Source organism: Ranitomeya variabilis, chromosome 2 (genome assembly GCF_051348905.1).
Source record: "Ranitomeya variabilis isolate aRanVar5 chromosome 2, aRanVar5.hap1, whole genome shotgun sequence".
Taxonomy (NCBI): Eukaryota; Metazoa; Chordata; class Amphibia; order Anura; family Dendrobatidae; genus Ranitomeya; species Ranitomeya variabilis.
This window is the reverse complement of record NC_135233.1, coordinates 732,885,251-732,907,582: the sequence shown is the minus strand read 5'-3', so window position 1 is coordinate 732,907,582 and position 22,332 is coordinate 732,885,251. Positions and strand designations below refer to the sequence as shown.

At 44.9% G+C, this 22,332-nt stretch overlaps 1 protein-coding gene across 2 annotated transcripts in view; it reads right to left on the bottom strand.

The window, feature by feature from the left end:
• The window catches only part of PPIL6 (peptidylprolyl isomerase like 6), a 94,840-nt gene that overhangs the window by 25,922 nt on the left and 46,586 nt on the right, over positions 1-22,332 (bottom strand). For both annotated transcript variants that reach the window (XM_077289572.1, XM_077289571.1), the window contains exons 4-7: positions 10,981-11,043; positions 6,595-6,686; positions 5,565-5,620; positions 1,134-1,190 (exon numbers count right to left, since the gene is read on the bottom strand). In XM_077289572.1, the coding sequence (XP_077145687.1) occupies positions 1,134-1,190; positions 5,565-5,620; positions 6,595-6,686; positions 10,981-11,043 (268 nt within the window). The remainder of the gene's footprint in view (positions 1-1,133; positions 1,191-5,564; positions 5,621-6,594; positions 6,687-10,980; positions 11,044-22,332) is intronic.

Below are 22,332 nucleotides of genomic sequence, written 5' to 3'. Positions count from 1 at the left end.
TCACAAAATGTCGGATTTTGTAAGGCTTCACTGTGTAGCTCCATTTTCCCAGCTTGAGGAAGGTTTATATGCTGAAATGTTGTTGCTTTTGCTTATGTGCTCACAATACAGTGTGTCCGTAATGTCATGGTGCACTTTTGACCAGTCACTGGAAAGCAACAAAAAACTATAGAAATGTGAAATCTGCTCCAAATAAAAGAAAAACTCTCCTCGTTTCATACCTATTCAGTGCAGTTCGATGTGGGCTCCATTTGTTGCCCTACACACATCCAAACAATAGCATAAGCTTGTGGTTGCATAATGTCACAGACCTGGCAATGAATTAATCAGAGTTGTTTATCAGGGGTTAATCTGACTGGGGGCTCAGCAACAGCTTAAATGAGTTTGTGTTGTTTGATTGGTTCTCGTTATATCTCCTCATGAACAGGTCTGATATGATTGGGCCAGAGAAAGGGCGCCAAAATGTAAACTATAAAAGTACACCATGACTTTACGGACACACTGTATGTTATTATATAACATATTGGTGCTGCCTGAACTTATTTGCTTCTTTCGATTTTATATTAGTGGACTAAGATGAAGCCCACCCCAAGAGTGCATGCCTACTTTGGACCTGGTTCACATTTTACCCACTTTGGTACACCTTAGAGGGGTTGTTGACTACTCAAATAACCCATTCTCAATCCCTATGTTTCTCACTTGTAAACTAATAACATCTATAATCGCCTCCAGTGCTGGTGCCATTCCAGTGTGTGGGCAATGGCTCTCCTGGGGACATTGATTATGTCATGCGTTCCCTGCGGCCAATCAGTGCTGGCTTCACTCTCCCCACCTCCGGACAAATCACATATGAATGTGTTTGCACCTTACCTTAGGTCCAGTGGCAGGCCCCTATCATAGTCAATGGGGCCCTTCTGCTTCAGTTTGAATCCATTTTGTAACTAATCGGTTTTCCTAATGAATTTCATTTCTCTGCTCCAAAAAAGGAACTGAGAAATGGAACTCAAAACTCGGGTGTCAAAAGAGCCTGGGAGGCTTAGATTTTATTTTCTGTTTATCTTAGTAAAATAGTTGAATTAATTTATACTTGAAATAAAAAAAACTGACTCACAATTCAGGACATCTAAAGTTACCTTCAAATGTATCTCCAAAAATGGATTCTCCTCCGTTTCCTTTTCCAGATGCTATATCTATAGAACATATAAGAAAAGAACAAAATTAGTTTCTTTTTTTCATTGTTATTTAAATCATACCAAATGTGCTGCAAAAGTGGAAATCATTTTAGGCATACAATTTAAAGGGAATCTGTCGCTAGGTTTTTGCTACCTAATCTGAGACCAGCATGATGTAGGGTCAGAGACCCCGATTCCAGTGATGTGTCACTTACTGGGCTGCTTGCTGTAGTTTTTAGAGAATTATTGCTTTATTAGCAAGAGATTAGCACTAGAGGACTAGTAATCCTGTTGTCAGGTAGCCCAATCATGCTCTCATGACTGATTGGCAGCTTTTTGCCTATGTACAGTGTACACAGAAAGCTGCCAATCAGTGATGTGCGCGGGGTTATACCGAGCTCGGTATTCATAGAACTGCTAGATCTGCAGCAGAGAAAACAGATCTTAATCAAAACTGCAGCAATCAGCAAAGTAGTTGATAAATTGGTGAAATTAGGGGATCTATATCAAGATACTCTCAGATGGGGTAGCAAAACCTGGTGACAGATTCCTTTTAATACGTGAAATACAGAGGGTGAAATAAGTATTGAACATGTCACAGATTTTCTAAGTAAATATATTTCTAAAGGTGCTATTGACTTGAAACTATCACCAGATGTCACTCACCCCTCACCCTACCCCTCCACCAGACCTATCCATCAATGTTAATGGCTGCTCACTTTCCCCAGTCCCACACGCCCAATGCCTCGGGGTGATCCTCGACTTTGCCCTCTCGTTCAAGCCACACATCCAAGCCCTTGCCTCCTCCTGCCGTCTTAAACTGAAAAATATTTCCCGGATCTGCGCATTTCTTGACTGCGACACCTCAAAAACACTAGTGCATGCCCTCATCATCTCCCACCTTGACTACTGCAACCTCCTACTCTCTGGCCTCCCCTCTAGCACTCTGGCACCACTCCAATTCATCCTACACTCTGCTGCCCGACTAATCTACCTGTCTCCCCGATATTCCCCAGCCTCTCTCCTATGCCAAGCCCTTCACTGGCTTCCTATAGCCCAGAGACTCCAGTACAAAACCCTTACAACGACATACAATGCCATCCACAACCTGTCTCCTCCATACATCTGTGACCTCGTCTCCCGGTACTTACCTACACACAACCTCCGATCCTCTCAAGATCTCCTTCTCTACTCCCCTCTCATCTCTTCTTCCCATAACCGCATCCAAGATTTCTCAAGTGCTTCCCCCATACTCTGGAACTCTCTACCCCAACACATCAGACTCTCGCCTACCATAGAAACCTTCAAAAAGAACTTGAAGACTCACCTCTTCCGACAAGCCTACAGCCTGCAGTGATCCTCAACCTACGGAACTGCCTCACAACCAGCTCTACCCTCTCCTAGTGTATCCTCACCCATCCCCTGCAGACTGTGAACCCTCGCGGACAGGGTCCTCCCTCCTTATGTACCTGTGTGCCTTGTTTTTTGCCCACGCTTAATGTACTTGTCTATATTTGCCCCCTTTTCACATGTAAAGTGCCATGGAATAAATGGCGCTATAAAAACAACCCATCAAATCCTCACAGGCAAAAAAAATTAAACCATACTGTAGATGTGTATAAATTAAGTTATGGTTATGTGTAATAATGAGAGATTACACAGGGAATAAGCATTGAACACATGGAGAAAGAGAAGTGCAAAAAGCCAAGGCAAGTCATGACACCAATTGAAATATATCAGTAAGTAGAAACCAATCCTGCCACATAGTGAAAAATAATATCAGCCGAGTCAACTGATGGCCTATAAAAAAAAAAAAAAGAGTCTCATTACCAAGGTGCCACACAAGAAGCATATGATGATGGGTAAAACGAGTGAGCAGTCTCAAGAACATTGCAACCTTATTGTTGCAAAACATACTGCTGGCATCAGTTACAGAACAATTTCTAAACTACTGAAGGCGCCAGTGAGCACTGTTGGGGGCCATAATTCAAAAGTGGAAAGATCATAATTTTACCATAAACCGGGCACAACCAGGTGCTTCCCACAAGGTTTCAGACAGAGGAGTGAAAAGAACTATCAGAACAGTTGCCCAAGAGCAAAGAACCACCTGTGGAGAACTACAGAAAGATCTGGAATCAGCAGGTACAACTGTTAAAGAAAAATAAGTAATTTAGTCAAGCCAGTGAAATACTGGGAGAATAGAGTCTGGTCAGCTGAGGCCAAAATTGAACTCTTCGGATGTCATAATGCATAGCATGTTTGGAGGTCTAAAGGCACTGCATATTACACCAAAAACACATTACCAACAGTGAAGTTTGGAGGTGGGAACATCATGGTGTGGGGCTGTTTTTCAGCATATGGCGCTGGCAAAATTAATATGATCGAAGGAAGGATGAATGGTAAATCTACCGAGACATTATTGATGCTGCCATCTCCATGACTATGAAGATGTAACAATGGTGGACATTTCAGCAAGACAATGCTTCCTAACATAAAGCCAAGGAAAACTATCAATTGGTTCACAAAAAAAAAAAAAAGTTGCTAAAATGGCCCAGCCAATCAGCGGACCTGAATTCAGAATTCATTGGCAAATTTAGGGAAGGAACTAAAGCTCAGCGTTCATAGAAGGAGCTCATGGAGCCCTCAGGATTTGAAGAGTGTTTGTGTGGAAGAATGAGCCAAAATCACAACCGAGCAATGCATGCGACTAGTTTCTCCATACAGGAGGTGTCTTGAAGCTGTCATCACCAATAAAGGCTTTTGTACAAAGTATTAACCGCTTTGAGGTGGGCTCCGGCGGTGAACCCACCTCAAAGCCGCGACATGTCAGCTGTTTTGTACAGCTGACATGTGAGCGCGAGCGGAATCGTGATCCGCCCACGCCCATTAACTAGTTAAATGCCGCCGTCAAGCGCTGACAGCGGCATTTAACTAGCGCTCCCGGCCGCGCGGCCGGAGGTACTCGCACCGCTGACCCCTGTCACATGATCGGGGGTCAGCGGTGCATTGCCATAACAACCAGAGGTCTCCTTGAGACCTCTATGGTTGTTGATGGCCGATTGCTTTGAGCGCCACCCTGTGGTCGGCGCTCAAAGTACACTACCATTTCTACTACATAGAGGTGATCTGTACTTCACCTCTATGTAGCAGAGCCGATCGTGTAGTGCATGCTTCTAGCCTCCTATGGAGGCTATTGAAGCATGCCAAAATTTAAAAAAAAAAGTGTTTAAAAATATAAAAAAAATATTAAAGTTCAAATCACCCCCCTTTCGCCCCAATCAAAATAAAACAATAAAAAAAATATGAAACCTACACATATTTGGTATTGCCGCGTTCATAATCGCCCGATCTATCAATAAAAACAAAGGATTAACCTGATCGCTAAATGGCGTAGCGAGAAAAAAAAATCAAAACGCCAAAATTAAATTTTTTTGGTCGCCGCGACATTGCATTAAAATGTAATAACGGGCGATCAAAAAAACGTATCTGCACCAAAATGGTATCAATAAAAACGCCAGCTTGGCACGCAAAAAATAAGCCCTCACGCGACCCCAGATCACGAAAATTGAAGACGCTACGGGTATCGCGCAATTTTTTTTTTTTTTTTTAGCAAAGTTTGGAATCTTTTTTCACCACTTAGATAAAAAATAACCTAGACATGTTTGGTGTCTATGAACTCGTAATGACCTGAAGAATCATAATGGCAGGTCAGTTTTAGCATTTAGTGAACCTAGCAAATAAGCCAAACAAAAAACAAGTGTGAGATTGCACTTTTTTTTGCAATTTCATCACACTTGGAATTTTTTTCCCGTTTTCTGTTACACGGCATGGTAAAACCAATGGTATCATTCAAAAGTACATCTCGTCCCACAAAAAATAAGCCCTCACATGGCCATATTGACGGAAAAATAAAAAAGTTATGGCTCTGGGAAGGAGGGGAGCAAAAACCGAAAACGAAAAAAGCTCCGGGGGTGAAGGGGTTAATTAAATTTCAGTAAGCCTGTACAATACTGCTTCCCTGCGTCATTTCTCATTATTATACAACTACATTTATGTACATCTGTGGTTTAATTTCTTTGCCTGTGTGGAATGGATGGGCTGCTACTGACATCTGGTGAGAATTTCATGTTAAAGCATCTTTAAAAATATATTTACTTAGAAAATTGGTGATTTGTTCAATACTTATTTCACCCGCTGTATATTTTTATGCATTTAATTTAAAATGTCATTTTATGTCCAGTAGTAAAACAAATTAAACAAAATGGCTAATTCATCAAGCAGTTTATGCCACTTTTTATGGAATAAAACAGCTTGAAATGTGGCAAATTTTCATGGAACTACAACTTTTGTTGTTTTTTCGCCAGCCCTGGCTAGCTACTCCAATCTTTTTACCTCCTCCTTGAATCCAGCCATTTTTCACTATGCGATGAAATGGGGATCCTTTGTAAGGCCGGTTTCACACGTCAGTGGCTCCGGTACGTGAGGTGACAGTTTCCTCCCGTACCGGAGACACTGACACACGTAGACCCATAAAAATCAATGCATCTGTTCAGATGTCATTGATTTTGTGCGGACCGTGTGCGGACCGTGTCTCCGTGTGCCAAACACGGAGACATGTCAGTGTTCGTGGGAGCGCACGGATTACACGGACCCAATAGAGTCAATGGGTCCGTGTAAAACACGCACCTCACACGGACATTCTCCGTCTGGGGTCCGTGTGGCGTGCCGGAGACAGCGCTACAGTAAGCGCTGTCCCCCCCACATGGTGCTGAAGCCGGTATTCATATCTTCCCTGTAGCACCGTTTGCTACAGAGAAAATATGAATGATAGTGTTTAAACTAAAGATCCATGTGTCCGCCGCCCCCCCACCCCCTGTGCGCCCCCCCCGCTGGTCAGAAAATACTTATCCGGGTCCCCCGTCGGCTGTCGCTCCTTCCTGGTCTGGCCGCGCCTCCTACTGTATGCGGCCGATTACACTCATGAATATGTGGCTCCACCTCCAATAGGGGCGGAGCCGCCTATTCATGAGTGTAAATGAGCGGCCCCACGTGACCGCATACAGTAAGCCGCGGCCAGACCAGGAAGGAGCGACTGCCGACGGGGGATCCGGGTGAGTATTTTCTGACCAGCGGGGGGGGCGCACAGGGGGTGGGGGGGCGGCGGACACATGGATCTTTATTTTAAACACTATTCTTCATATTTTCCCTGCAGCAAACGTTGCTGCAGGGATGATATGAATCGCAGCTTCAGCACCATGCAGAGTGGGTACCACACGCTCCGTGTGGTACCCACTCGCCATACGGGCGGCACACGTGTGCCGCAGGTATGGCCTCCGTGAGTTCCCAGGCACACGGACACGGATAACTCCGGTACCGATTTATTCCGGTACCGGAATTATCTGGACGTGTGGGTCAGCCCTAATGCAATTTCAAGCCACTTCTAGAATCCCCAGCTTCTCCAGAGCACAAGTATTGGAAATTTTTACATGTTTTGGGGCACATATCTGAAAATAACTGAACATAGTCATGAAATAAATGCATCTGCTGAAAGGGAGTGCATAGCATACTTACAATTTATCAACCTTATAATTGTTTTTATTTACATTTATGCTACACGGTGTCCAAAAAAAAAAAGTATTCTCTACTGCTGGCCCTATTTTTACCTTTGCTGGTGTGCAAATTACATGAAATTATTGGGAACAGTTTACTAATTTATTTGCTTTTTGGCATATGTTTCAATATATTATATTTATTTTACTAATTTATATAGCGCCATTAATTCCACAGCGCTTTACAGATATCATCATCGCTGTCCCCATTGGGGCTCACAATCTAATTTCCCTACCAGTATGTCTTTGAAATGTGGGATTAAGCCAGAGAACCCAGAGGAAAGCCACGCAAACACGGGGAGAACCTACTACAAACTCCTTGCAGATGTTGTCCTTGGTGGGATTTGAGCCCAGGACCCCAGCATTGCAATACATGGAGCATTGTTTTGTTTTACTTTTGTATCACTTACAATAACAAGACAGTCCAAAATAAGCAGAAGTACTGAGGATAAGCAAGGAAGATAGGCCGTTTATAACTAGGTCACCAATTGTCCAATTATCAATGGGGCACTTCAATCACCATTACAACACTAGTCCCATACATGTCCTCATGAGACAAAGAAGAGATCCCACAACAATCACTGAAAATTAAATGCTAATATTTTATTTAACAATAAATAAAAAACAGTAGAGAAATAACAGGAATAACCTTAATAGGGGATGCCAAATAACATATAAAAAGGAGGGACTACAGCATAGTAACACACAAAGCAACCACCATTTATATTTAATGATTATAGATACCAAAGATCCTACTGTATACAAGTGCTTATTATTATTTATTATTATAGCACCATTTATTCCATGGCGCTTTACATGTGAGGAGGGGTATACATAATAAAAACAAGTACAATAATCTTGAACAATACAAATCACAACTGGTACAGGAGGAGAGAGGACCCTCCCCGCGAGGACTCACAATCTACAAGTTGCAACGTTTGCTGCTGAAATCTGCCCTATAAGATAATAAACAGAGCTCTGCAACAAGTATAAACACATACACTGAAGGCCCTATGTGATATATAAACACAATACCAAGATGTCAATATCAAAATTCCCATAGGCTATAATAAGCCAAGAGAGAAAAGTGCCAAATGTCTAATATCACCCAAATATGAAGGGAGAATAAGTGCACGCATGAACAAATCATGAAAGTATATTCATATACCTGTTGCAGAGGTTCTCCTGGCGTCCCCTCACCCCAAAGCGCGTTTCGCCACCAGCTTCTTCCGGGGGTATGTCAGGGTGAGGGGTGGTCAAGCATTTATATCACCAATATCCAATCAAAGCAGAGGTATAGACGGGGGACGTACATTGGTGTCATCGGCGCATCGCGCGTCTGTCTGCCTCCAACACCTCACCTCCCGCCGACGCTCAATGGCATGCAAGCCTCTTCTCTAGACCCATATGGCCTTTGTTCAGTGGTTCACAAAACTGCGGCAGACTGCACTTTTATGCTCGGCTAGAAAGACGGACATCGCTGGATTATAGGTTATACGAAGTAGACCGTGTCTCTGCCTCATTATAGGGAATTTTCCACCTGAGGTTCCTTCTGAATAACGTATTTCAGAGGTTACATGGAAACCACAGTGCAAGTGCTCAGCAGGATAAATGTGAGCTTAGCCTTACTGTGATCTTTGGGAGGCAGAATAAACAAATCAACAGAAGGTCAAAAATTTTTATTTATTTTTTTTCTACCGCTCCTTGTGCGGTATAAGTGATAAAACAACCTTATTCTTCAGGTTAGTGCGATTACAGATTCATACAGTAAGCTACACTTTTTTTTTTGCAAAAACTAGTTTTACCATCGCCATATTTTGAGAGCTACCGTATATTTTTTTTCATATTTCTGCTGATAGTCATGTGAGGGTTTGTTTTTTGCAGGACAAGTTGACGTTTTTATTGGTACCATTTTCGGGCACATGATATTTTTTGATCTCTTTCTATTCCGATTTTTTTTTGGCAGAATAAACAAAAAAACAGTAATGTTATGGCAAAAAAAAGATCATGTAGTTCGAAATGTCGCCACAGAAGGCAGAATAAAAGAGATGTGACATTCACCAACTTGTGAAGTGCTCTCTACTCTACTTGATGTTGTTAGGGTTGGCGGAACGCACCGAATATATTTATTAGATGGGATAGGTGCGTTCGCAACCCGGGATCCACCGTGCAGGAAAGAACCTGCTGCTAAGTAAGGCGGCGAAGCAAATTAGAATAAACGAACTGTTACTTCACAGAGCCCGTAGTAAAGAGAACGCTGTGCCCTGTTTAGCTCACAGGGGACACAGCTATTGTGTAGAGCTGACAGTGGTCATGCAGTCCAACCAACACGCAGCTCCTCTCGGGTGGAGCCGGAATTCTATCAGCTATTAGCCAACCCTGAATTCACACATAAACTCCTCGCCGGAGGTGCCAGCATTCTAGGGGCTTATTTCAGCCGGGTCCCTGACTGCATACACAACCACACTGGTGCTGAGCTCGTACATATTTGACACTAGCGCATGGCCGTGTGGTCATGAGAACCTTATATAGCTGCAGCACCTACAGGACCTTCCAAGAAGGACCAATGGAAGGCTGCCACAGAACTTGATCAGGTACAAGACCTTCCTGGAGGACCAATGGAAGTTGCTGCAGTACCTGAGCATGTGACCCTTGATCTCCACTGAGAGATCTTACCCTGGGCATGCTCAGTGTGTGCAAAGCAGGACTTAGTCCCAGAAAAGCCTGCTCGCCGCAGATCAGTGCAGGGTACAATAGCAGAGCCTGGAGAGACAGCAGTAACCCTTTGCACAGTATCAGACTCAGTGAGACACTGGGACCGACGTCTCCGCTGAGCAGGCTCCACTGCGGCCGATGCAGAATGGGAGACCGCAGCAGACACGACTCGAGATTCCCCCTGTGCAGCAGCAGGAACTCGACTCCTAACAGATGTTTGGACGTTTTTCAGGAAGGACTCCCTCGATTTTGACGTGGGTAAAAGTTAACCCTGTGTTGCTATGAGGTGCTGTGGATCATCAATTATTTGACTGTGCACCTGTATATGCTGTCATGCTCAGGTCAGGAGAACAAACATCCAGTCCAAGAATTACGTTGCGATCCTCAGGCATACAGCAGTCTGAATGAATCAATGACACCGGCAGAAGGATGGTGGGGATTACGAGCAGGGGAAGGGATAAATATTCATTTGGCATTATCATACATTTGACTAGCCAGCGTGAGACTATACATTTTCAGGGACTTGCAGCAACGCAACAGGGTAACGTACAAAAATAAAAGTCATATATCCTGAAAGGGCTGCCCAAGCCATATTTCAGGATACTGTTAGTAGGATAGGCAAACATGACCTGACATATTCCCTTTACTATGTAAATAAGCTGGTAAGATTTATAAGCCGGACACAGATCTCCCTGAGAACCTGCCTCCAAAACTAATTTTAAATAAAATGGAGCATTAACAGTATCAGACATGTAGATCGGGAGAGCAGACTGTCAGTTATAACATGCCACTGGTATTCCCCCTCTCATTTAAAATAAGCTCTGGAGGCAGATTCTCATGGAGATCTGTTTCTGGCCAATAGATCTTACCGGCCCATTTACATTATAAGAAAAATTTGGATTTCTCTGGAATAAAACATTGGATAACAGATATAAAGTATCAGTTATTCAAATTTTCTATGATCTACTTGCCCATATAGTTGGCTTAGGCGGTTTGATCCTACTGACAAACTCTCTTTGACATCTGATAATCAGGCTGCTACTACACAGAATAGTTTACTATTAACCAATATAGTTTTACAAATTACGGTAAGTTAAAAAGGTACCTATCTACATGAGCCATCTGACAAATGTTTACTAGTGATGAGCGAATATACTCGTTATTCGAGATTTCCTGAGCACGCTCGGGTGTCCATCGAGTATTTTTTAGTGCTCGGAGATTTACCAGGCAACCCCCACATGTACTTATGCTGGCTAACAGATGTAAATCATTCAGCTGCGGCGATGAAAACTAAATCTCCGAGCACTAAAAAATACTCAGAGGACCCCCGAGCGTGCTCAGGAAATCTCGAGTAACGAGTATATTCACTCATCACTAATGATTACCTTTGCTTAAAAAGACGAAAAGATAGACCTCCCTTGGGCCAAGACTTTATGAATGATGCCCAAAACGCACAAAATGAAATCAGAGGATAAATTACTTACCTCAAAGAGTAATCTTCCTATTAATTTATCCTGAACTGCGATGTCAAGGTATACCAATGTGTGCTGGAAAAAAAAAAACATTGCTGACATGTAGAAGAAGCACATGAATGGTTGCATGTCAATATGATGCTCTTTTGAGATGTTGCTAACATAAACCTAAAGAGTCATGTGAATACAGGCATGACAAACGTTTCCACAGACCATCATTTAGCACACACAGGCCTATAAAGTTGGTCTGGCTACTTTGCGCTTGAAAACTGTACAGGATAGTGCAATAGATTACATTTCCCTATAAAGGGAAACATCACAAAAAAAACTATCATGCAGTATCATTTTTTACAATGGATCTCTTACAAGGACAGAAGTCTAGGCATTAGAGTTGGTGTGAATTTATTTGCAGGACCAAGTCCATCAGCCACATTAGTAATCCGTGGCCACTGGACAGAAGGCCTGAAAACCGCATCCTACTTTCAGTTATCCGTAGTGTTTCTTTTGATTAGCCACCCTGGCGTGATGTCACATGTGTTCAACACAGCAAAAAAAATTGCTGTCCACTAGGTCAGTGTAGGGTAAACAACACTAATTACAATTTGCCCAAGCCAACAAAAAAACCCATCTAAAGACCATAAAAATTCACTTTTAATTCACTACTTAAGAAATAATTTATTTAAAAACCTACACAGGCCAGTGTCTATAAGGAGCAGATCAGATACATCCTATCTCTTGCTGATCATAGTCCCAGTACTTGTCTCCTTATTCATATGCATTGCCCTGTATCACGGTTTATAGGGATTTCAAAGTCACCGTATACATCTGACCAGTGTTAATTAAAAATTGCTCTAAAGGTCTCTGGTGAAACATGTTGGGGAGGCTTTAGGGCAATACCTCCTGAACGTATGCGGCCAACATCGGCCCTAAACATATTGCATCTCTAGCCTTAATGTACTGCACTCTGCTCACACTTTTTTGGTTATTCCTTTTCAGAATTGAGAATAACACTGGTATCAATAATGGAACTCCACTGGAAACCGTACAGACTCCATTATAAGGCCTCTTTCACACTTGCGTCGTTTTAGATCCGTCACAATCCGTCGTTTTGGGAAAAAAACGGATCCTGCAAATGTGCCTGCAGGATGCGTTTTTTGCCCATTGACTTGTATTGCCGATGGATCGCGACGTATGGCCATATGTCGCGTCCGTCGTGCACTGGATGCGTCGGTATTTTGCGGACCGTCGGCATGAAAAAACGTTCAAGGAAACGTTTTTTCATACGTCGGGTCCGCCATTTCCTACCGCGCATGTGCGGCCGGAACTCCGCCCCCTCCTCCTTGGGACTTTACAATGGGCAGCAGATGCGTTGAAAAACTGCATCAGTTGCCCACGTCGTTCCAAATTTTCACAACGTGTGTCGGTACGTCGTGCCGACGCTTAGCGACAGGCCCGTACCAGCGCAAGTGTGAAAGAGACCTAAGTGGACATCACGATCTGTTAGGAGTATCAATGCAAGTCTTTGATTTGATACTGTACCACATACCAGCCTTATACTGAAGCCACAGAAGCAAGGACAGGTGGAAACTACAGTAGCGATCAAAGGTTTTGCTTTTTTTTTTTTTTTAAAGTGTGATTACTTCTGTCTGGTTGTTGTGATGCCATTTTCCTGGTGATGAATAGAAAGCGCATAAAGTTGTCATCATGCAAGATCTTAATATTCATCAAAATGCTTTAGAATATAGGTATGGTCATTTAATTAAAGAAAACTGACGGCCAAAAGTTTTGCATATACTATTTATTGATCACAACATAGAGAGTAATTCATTGTTTACAATGCCATAACTTAGTATTTTGTAGCATGACCTCTTGCTTTACTTACTGCACCACACAAACAGGGCACTGACGCCACTCGGGTATTCAAGACATCCTGAGGGATCTTACTCCATTCCATTTACAAATCTGCAAACATTTCATCTTTATTGCTACGTGTATGGGCCCCAACTCATTGCCCTATCTAATCCCAATGGTGCTCTACAGGGATTAAATACGGTGATTGGCTTGGCCATTGCAACAGGCGAACACTTTTCTTTGCTAACCAATTTTTTACTAAATTGGATGTGGGCTTAGGATCATTGTCTTGCTGGAATTTCCTGCCCCAGCCTACGTTGGTTTTACCATGTGGCAGCATAACATTCTCCAGTATATCATTGTACATTGAAATTCATATTTCCATCAATTCTATGCAGAGGGCCAAGGGCAGGCAGATACAGAAAAGCAGCCCCAAATCATGACATTGCCACCACCATGTTTCACTGTAGGTGTATGATAACTTACATCATTACATTTGCCAATTGTGCGGTACATATAGTGCTTGCCATCAGTACCAAACAGATTGAACTTGGATTCATCCGACCACAACACCTTAGACCATTGTTCCCCAACTCCAGTTCTCAAGAGCCACCAACAGGTCATGTTTTCAGGATTTCCTTAGTATTTCACAGGTGATGGAATTATTGCCTGTGAAGGTGATGCAATTATCACCTGGGCAATACTAAGGAAATCTTGAAAACATGACCTGTTGGTGGCTCTTGAAGACTGGAGTTGGGGGAACACTGCCTTAGACCAATCTGTCACTTTCCATTGGCTGTGTTCTTTGGCAAACTCAAGTCAGACCTACTGGTTCTATGCAGGGATTAAAGGTTTCTTGACTAGAACTCGTGCATTCAATCCTATTGCTCTTAGCCGTCGCACCACAGTTTGGCGAATCACTTTGACCTCATATTCTTAGTTCATTTTGTGTGAAATCTGTACAGCACTTTTGATTTGATGTGATCAACTTTGGAGGAAGTTTTCCGTGGTCGTCCACTTCTAGGTTTGACAGCTATTCCATAACCTTTTTTCTTTTATTATACGTGACACTTGACTCTGCAGTTGAATTTCATAACTACCGTACCTCTTTTTGGCTTTTTGCCTGACTATACTCTCATAAAGAGTTGCCTAAAATCTGGTGATAAATTTGGTTTTGTCTTTGCCATGTTTTAACCTAAAAACACACAAACAAAAAAAAATTTCGACTACACATGACTACCCATGACAAAATATGCAAAACACAAAACACTTGGTCCATTATTTGTTGAAAGCTAACACATATAGGGATAAAACAATGTCAAACACATTTTTCATACTTAAAGCTGACAACCATTTGCTTCCAATTTACTAAAATCACCAGGAAAATGGCATCACAACAACCAGACAGAAGTAATCACACTTTAAAAAAAAGCTACCGTATATACTCGAGTATAAGCCGACCCGAGTATAAGCCGACCCCCCTAATTTTGCCACAAAAAAATGGGAAAACTTATTGACTCGAGTATAAGCCTAGGGGGGGAAAATGCAGCAGCTACCGGTAAATGTCAAAAGTAATAATAGATACCAATAAAAGTAAAATTAATTGAGACATCAGTAGGTTAAGTGTCTTTGAATATCCATATTGAATCAGGAGCCCCATATAATGCTCCATACTGTTGATTATGGCCCCATAAGATGTTCCATATTAAAATATGCCCCATATAATGCTGCATAAAGGTTAATAAAGGCCCCATAAGATGCTCCATATACACATTTGCCCAATATAATGCTGCACAAATGCTGATTATGGCCCCATAAGATGCTCTATAAAGATATTTGCCCATATAGTGCTGCACAAACGTTATGACCCTATAAGATGCTCCATACAGACACTTGCCCCATATGCCGTAGTGCCCTACAAACGTTATTTATGGCTCCATACAGATACTTGCCCCATATAGTGCTGCACAAACATTATGCCCCTATATAGTGCTGCAGAAACGTTATGGCCCCATATAGTGCTGCAGAAACGTTATGGCCCCATATAGTGCTGCAGAAACATTATGGCCCCATATAGTGCTGCAGGAATGTTATGGCCCCATATAGTGCTGCAGGAATGTTATGGCCCCATATAGTGCTGCAGGAATGTTATGGCCCCATATAGTGCTGCAGAAACGTTATGGCCCCCATATAGTGCTGCAGGAACGTTATGGCCCCATATAGTGCTGCAGGAACGTTATGGCCCCCATATAGTGCTGCAGGAACGTTATGGCCCCCATATAGTGCCGCAGGAATGTTATGGCCCCCATATAGTGCTGTAGGAATGATATGGCCCCATATAGTGCTGCAGGAACGTTATGGCCCCATATAGTGCTGCAGGAACGTTATGGCCCCATATAGTGCTGCAGGAACGTTATGGCCCCCATATAGTGCTGCAGGAATGTTATGGCCCCATATAGTGCTGCAGGAACGTTATGGCCCCATAGATGCTCCATACAGACACTTGCCCCATTTGCTGCGATAAAAAAAAAAAAAAAAAATCACATACTCACCTCTCCGTCGCTCAGGCCCCCGCACTTTCAATAGTCACCTGCTCCTCGTTCCGGGCGCCGATCTATCTCCAGCACTGACGTTCAGCAGAGGGCGCGCACTGACCACGTCACCGCGCCCTCTGACCTCAGCGTCAGTGCTGGAGACAGATCGGCGCCCGGGACGAGGAGCAGGTGACTATCGCGCAGCGCTGCGCTCCCCTCCCCGTATACTCACCTGGTCCTGCCGCTGTGTAGATCCTGCTTCCCCGACGCCGCAGCGCTTCATCCTGTACTCAGCGGTCCCTATGGGAGGTGGAGCCGCATATTCATTTACTGTAATCAGCGGGACCATGTGACCGCTGAGTACAGGAAGAAGCTGAAGCTGCTGCTGCCGGCGCCGGGGAAAACAGGGACCACGCCTGGACTAGGTGAGTATTTTTTAGACAGCCCCCGCTCCCCCTCCCCTGCCGACCCCCGGGTATGCCTCGAGTATAAGCCGAGAGGGGCAATTTCAGCCCAAAAAAGTGGGCTGGAAATCTCGGCTTATACTCGAGTATATACGGTAAACTTTTGGTCACTACTGTATATGCAGATGGGTAAGGAATTGGCTAAATGGCAGGAAACAATGAGTTGTCATAAATGGTACGTTCTCTAAAAGGGATATAGTCAGCAGTGGGGTACTGCAGGGATCTGTGCTAGGGCCGATTCTTTTTAACCTCTTTATTAATGACCTTGTGGATGGGATTGAGAGTAAAGTATCAGTCTTTGCTGATGACACCAAACTATGTAGGATATTAAAATCTGACCTTGACATAACAATATTGCAAAATGATCTGAATAAGATGACTGAATGAACAAACACAACGTTTAATGTAGATAAATGTATTCACCTAGGACGGAGTAATCCTATTGCTGCATATACATTAAATGGGAGTATACTTGGGACTATAGAACAAGAGAAGGACTTGGGTATTCTTGTTAGGCCGGGGACACACTTAACGTATAAAAAAACAGTCCGTTTTTCACGGCCGAGAATCGCACAAATGTTTCAAAAACAGTGATCCGTGTGCAGTGCGAGGATGCGATTTCCTCGCATCAAATGATCCGTGTGACATCCGTATGGCATCCGTATGCCGAGATTTTCTCGCAAGCTTGCAAAACCGACATCTAATGGATTTATGTGCTCAAATGTTCGGGAAAACATATATACAGTATATATATATATATATATATATATATATATATATATATATATATATATATATATATATATATATATATATATATATACTCACCGGCCACTTTATTAGGTACACCATGCTAGTAACGGGTTGGACCCCTTTTGCCTTCAGAACTGCCTCAATTCTTCGTGGCATAGATTCAACAAGGTGCTGGAAGCATTCCTCAGAGATTTTGGTCCATATTGACATGATGGCATCACACAGTTGCCGCAGATTTGTCGGCTGCACATCCCAAAGATGCTCCATACAAGGCAGGATGGATCCATGCTTTCATGTTGTTTACGCCAAATTCTGACCCTACCATCCGAATGTCGCAGCAGAAATCGAGACTCATCAGACCAAGCAACGTTTTTCCAATCTTCTACTGTCCAATTTCGATGAGCTTGTGCAAATTGTAGCCTCAGTTTCCTGTTCTTAGCTGAAAGGAGTGGTACCCGGTGTGGTCTTCTGCTGCTGTAGCCCATCTGCCTCAAAGTTCGACGCACTGTGCGTTCAGAGATGCTCTTAGGCCTACCTTGGTTGTAACGGGTGGCGATTTGAGTCACTGTTGCCTTTCTATCAGCTCGAACCAGTCTGCCCATTCTCCTCTGACCTCTGGCATCAACAAGGTATTTCCGCCCCCAGAACTGCCGCTCACTGGATTTTTTTTCTTTTTCGGGCCATTCTCTGTAAACCCTAGAGATGGTTGTGCGTGAAAATCCCAGTAGATCAGCAGTTTCTGAAATACTCAGACCAGCCCTTCTGGCACCAACAACCATGCCACGTTCAAAGGCACTCAAATCACCTTTCTTCCCCATACTGATGCTCGGTTTGAACTGCAGGAGATTGTCTTGACCATGTCTACATGCCTAAATGCACTGAGTTGCCGCCATGTGATTGGCTGATTAGAAATTAAGTGTTAACAAGAAGTTGGACAGGTGTACCTAATAAAGTGGCCAGTGAGTGTATATATATATATATATATATATGTCATTGAGACACATATATATATTCTGTATTTATATTTCATTCAGCGCGATATCTGTGAACAGCCGGTAAGTCAATTGCCGGCTTTTCATTTCTCCTTCACAAACCCGACATGATATGAGACATGGTTTACATACAGTAAACCATCTCATATCCCCTTTTTTTTGCATATTCCACACTACTAATGTTAGTAGTGTGTATGTGCAAAATTTGGCCGCTGTAGCTGCTAAAATAAAGGGTTAAATGGCGGAAAAAATTGGCGTGGGCTCCCGCGCAATTTTCTCCGCCAGAATGGTAAAGCCAGTGACTGAGGGCAGATATTAATAGCCAGGAGAGGGTCCATGGTTATTGGCCCCCCCGTGGCTAAAAACATCTGCCCCCAGCCACCCCAGAAAAGGCACATCTGGAAGATGCACCTATTCTGGCACTTGGCCACTCTCTTCCCACTCCCTGTAGCGGTGGGCTATGGGGTAATGAAGGGTTAATGCCACCTTGCTATTGGAAGGTGACATTAAGCCAGATTAATAATGGAGAGGCGTCAATTATGTCACCTATCCATTATTAATCCAATTGTTTGAAAGGGTTAAAAAACACACACACACACACACACACACACACACACACACACACACACACACACACACATGATTTAAAAGTATTTTAATGAAATAAACACAGCGGTTGTTTTAATAATTTATTGCTCTCTCAATCCATTTTCAGACCCTCGCTTGGCAAAACAATAAACACACAATATACATACCCTCTCTGATGTCCTATCACGTCCCACGAGGTAATCCAAGTCAATGACCTACATTTCCTTCAGTCGCGGTGATGCGCCCCCTGGTGGATGTCCTCATATGACCTGGAGCGTGGGAAAAAGTTCCCAGGCTGCAGTTCATGAGAACATCCAGCAGGGGCGCATCACCGCGACTGAATGTAAGTACAGATCCAGCTTTCCTTTCAGCACCCGGGGATTACAGGCACGAGCGAGTGGTTTATCGCAGCTCGTGCCTGTAATATTAGTTAACCCCTCCAGATGGATTACCTCGTGGGACGTGATAGGACATCAGAGAGGGTATGTATATTGTGTGTTTATTGTTTTGCCAAGCGAGGGTCTGAAAATGGATTGAGAGAGCAATAAATTATTAAAACAACCGCTGTGTTTATTTCATTAAAATACTTTTAAATCATGTGTGTGTGTTTTTTAACCCTTTCAAACAATTGGATTAATAATGGATAGGTGACATAATTGACGCCTCTCCATTATTAATCTGGCTTAATGTTACCTTCCAATAGCAAGGTGGCATTAACCCTTCATTACCCCATATCCCACCGCTACAGGGAGTGGGAAGAGAGTGGCCAAGTGCCAGAATAGGCGCATCTTCCAGATGTGCCTTTTCTGGGGTGGCTGGGGGCAGATATTTTTAGCCACGGGGGGGGGCCAATAACCATGGACCCTTTCCTGGCTATTAATATCTGCCCTCAGTCACTGGCTTTACCATTCTGGTGGAGAAAATTGCGCGGGAGCCCACGCCAATTTTTTCCGCCATTTAACCCTTTATTTTAGCAGCTACAGCAGCCAAATTTTGCACATACACACTAGTAACATTAGTAGTGTGGAATATGCAAAAAAAAGGGGGATATGAGATGGTTTACTGTATGTAAACCATGTCTCATATCCTGTCGGGTTTGTGAAGGAGAAATGCAAAGCCGGCAATTGAATTACCGGCTTTTCTATAGAACACCGCTGCGTATTTCTCGCAATGCACACGCATGGTCCGTGTGTAATACGATTTTTTCTCGCACCCATAGACTTGCATTGGCGAGTCTCGGCCGAGATACGCTGACAATCGCAGCCTGCTGCGAGTTCCCTCGGATCCGAAATACGGTGGAGAAAATATCAGATGATGGGAGCTGAACCATAGATTAACATTGGGCCGAGTGCTATGCGATTTTTTATCGCATAGCACTCGTCCGTATTACGGTCTAGTGTGACCCCGGCCTTACAAGTAAGCTGAGCAGTAGTACTCAATGTCAAGCAGCAGCCGCAAAAGCAAACAAGATTTTGGGAAGTATATAAGGAGAGATAAAATTCTGCGATCCCAACATATTGTTACTCCTTTATAAATTACTTGTGAGGCCACATCTAGAATATGGGATCTAGTTTGGGGTTTCACATTTTAAAAAGGATATTCAGAAGTTAGTCAGTTCAAAGGCGGCAACTCGATTATTACGAGAGATGGAAGGCCTCTCATATGATGAGAGGTTGGAAAAGTTGGGCTTGTTTAGCTTAGAAAAATGACGACTCATAGGAGGTCTCATTTACATCTATTTATATGCAGCGCCCCAGAGTCCTGGTCGTTGCAGTACTGTGGCTCCGCCGCTAAGGGGGGCTATGGTACGTCTGATGGCACTGAAGGAGTTCAACTGACCAGGTATCACATACACCAATACATTTCACAGTCGGGCCTCCAGGGGGAGCTAAGGGTGCTATTTATTAGGCCACTCCTCACCACTGTGGGTAAAACTGGGGGTCAGGCAGGAAGTTAGAGAGAAAGCTGACTGGGTTGGAACCAGGCAACACCTTGTGGCAGAGGGTGTTGTGGGGGAAGAATCGGTAGGGTCCCTGTCAGGTTTGGGACCCTGACAGAGGCCTGGCTACAAGAAAGAACGTCACGGGACCGTGCCTGCTCAGCATAGCGGCGGTGCCCTAAGAAAGGAACAGAAGCGAGATATATTGTGCTGAGTGAGAAACGAGATCAAAGCAAGAGGAGAAATACCAGTAGGAGTCCTGCTGTGAGACCGAGGCAACATCCTACTGAGGCGCACAACCGGCGGCCGGAACGCCGAGGAAGTATTTATATATCTAGCTCCAAGCAATACTTCAAACCAACGGCAGGACAGTCAGTCTCAGGCGGGCTGTCTCACATACATCACCTATGAAGACATGGGGGGCGCACTAGGAGAGGGGCGACTCTAGGGTCCCGGAAGAGCTCCGAGCCTACTCGTCATATGGGTGCCGTCCTAACCAGAACATCAGGGAGGGACGGAGGAGAAGAACATCATCCGAACGAGTTGTGAGGGAACATCAGAAACAGACACAACAGTTGTGGGGTACTATCCCGTAAGCACAGCAGGGGAGGACCACAACACATAGCGCTAGCAGGAAGGCACAGATTTCCACCTGCAAAGAGAACTCTGGAGGTGCCATTGGGCCGGCCGGACTTGCGTAGCCTGGTGAACCGTATTCCGGACTGAGGACCCAGAGATCTTCAGTAAAGAGGTAAAGAGACTGTAACCTGGTGTCCTCGTTATTTACTGCACCGCACCACCACCACCATCTACATCTATCAGATACTGTGCGCCCTTCGGCAGGGTCACGGACCGGGGCCTCGCCACCGTGACAACCCCAGAGCAGAGACTCAGAGGCCCGGTACCGGGTACCCCTCGGCCCTGCGGCAGTGGGGGCGCTACAACTTGGCGTCACGAACAGGATCTACTTAAGCCTAAAGAATCAGGTCATGTGTGCCTTGGAACTGTGATTTACTGTGCTTGGACTGTACTTTATTGCAAAGACTGTGCTGCGCCATTTACCGCCAAAATCCGCCACCATTACAGCGCTGAGGAGAGCGCAGGAGAAGAAGAGGGGCGTGGAGTAGGCGTGGACAAGCTGGAGAGCGCGAACGGCAATGGCCGCCCAATCTAAATATTTTTGCACTGTGAGGACGTGTCCGTCAGCAGCAGAGATCCGCCTCCTGATCCTCAATGGAGGGCGGAGACCGAGAAAACGACACCGCCCACGAAGGAGAGAGCGGGAAAGAGACCAGGAAGCGACCCACGTGGAGGACGCCATGGCCAGCAGCTCCGAACCCGAAAGTGGGGTTGAAGCGGAAGTCTCCCCCAACTACCCGGACGAGCGCAGCAGCCAGTTCCCCGTGGACAGCACCGAACTCCTGCAGGTCGAGATGGAGAGCTTGCTCGACCAGCTCCTTCAACTGAGTGTGAAGGCCCAGGCTCCGCACCAGGCGGCGCTTACACTGCTGCCGAGGCCCTCGCCGACAGTGCCAGAGGAACCCGCCGCGGAGGAGGAGCCTGCATCGGCTGGTGAGTCCGCCGACCCCGTCCCGCCGGCCGAAGGCTTGCTAGTGGGCCCCGTTGTGGCACCCCCTCTCCCTGGAACCCATAGACTTCAGCGCCTGTTGCCATGGGAGGATCCCACGGGCATGGAACACCGCTTAGAGGCCCCGCTTCGACCCACTGCCCTGCTGTGTGAAGTCCGCGCAGAGCGCACAGTGTGCCGCTGGGTGAACCCAGGATCTGACCTTATGGGGTTCCCCGGGGTGAAGACCCAAGAGGGGGAGATGGTACAGGCCCTAAGCTGGGAGGAATACCGGGTTCAGCTCGAGCAGCAGTGGGGGAAGCAACGGGAAGAATACCAGGCCGGGCTAGAAGCCCACCATCAAAAAGACTTGGCGGTCAAGGACCGGGCCCGCAAGGACCCCACCGCTCAGCAGGCCCCGCGCAGGCAGGGCACCGTCATTGACTTTAAGCTCCGTGGAGGCTGGGGCTTTATAAAAGAACCGGGTCTATATGCCGAAGTTTTTGTTAACCGGCGGGATGTGGAGTCGCATCTTAGAGAGGGCCACCCAGGCCGGGATCTTTATCCAGGGGATGATGTCATTTACACACGGCACCTTGGGGAGAAGGGGTGGTTTGCTCTGAACGTCCACAAGAGGCACAGCCCCGTGACCCCCTTGCCTAGGGTGTCAGAAAAG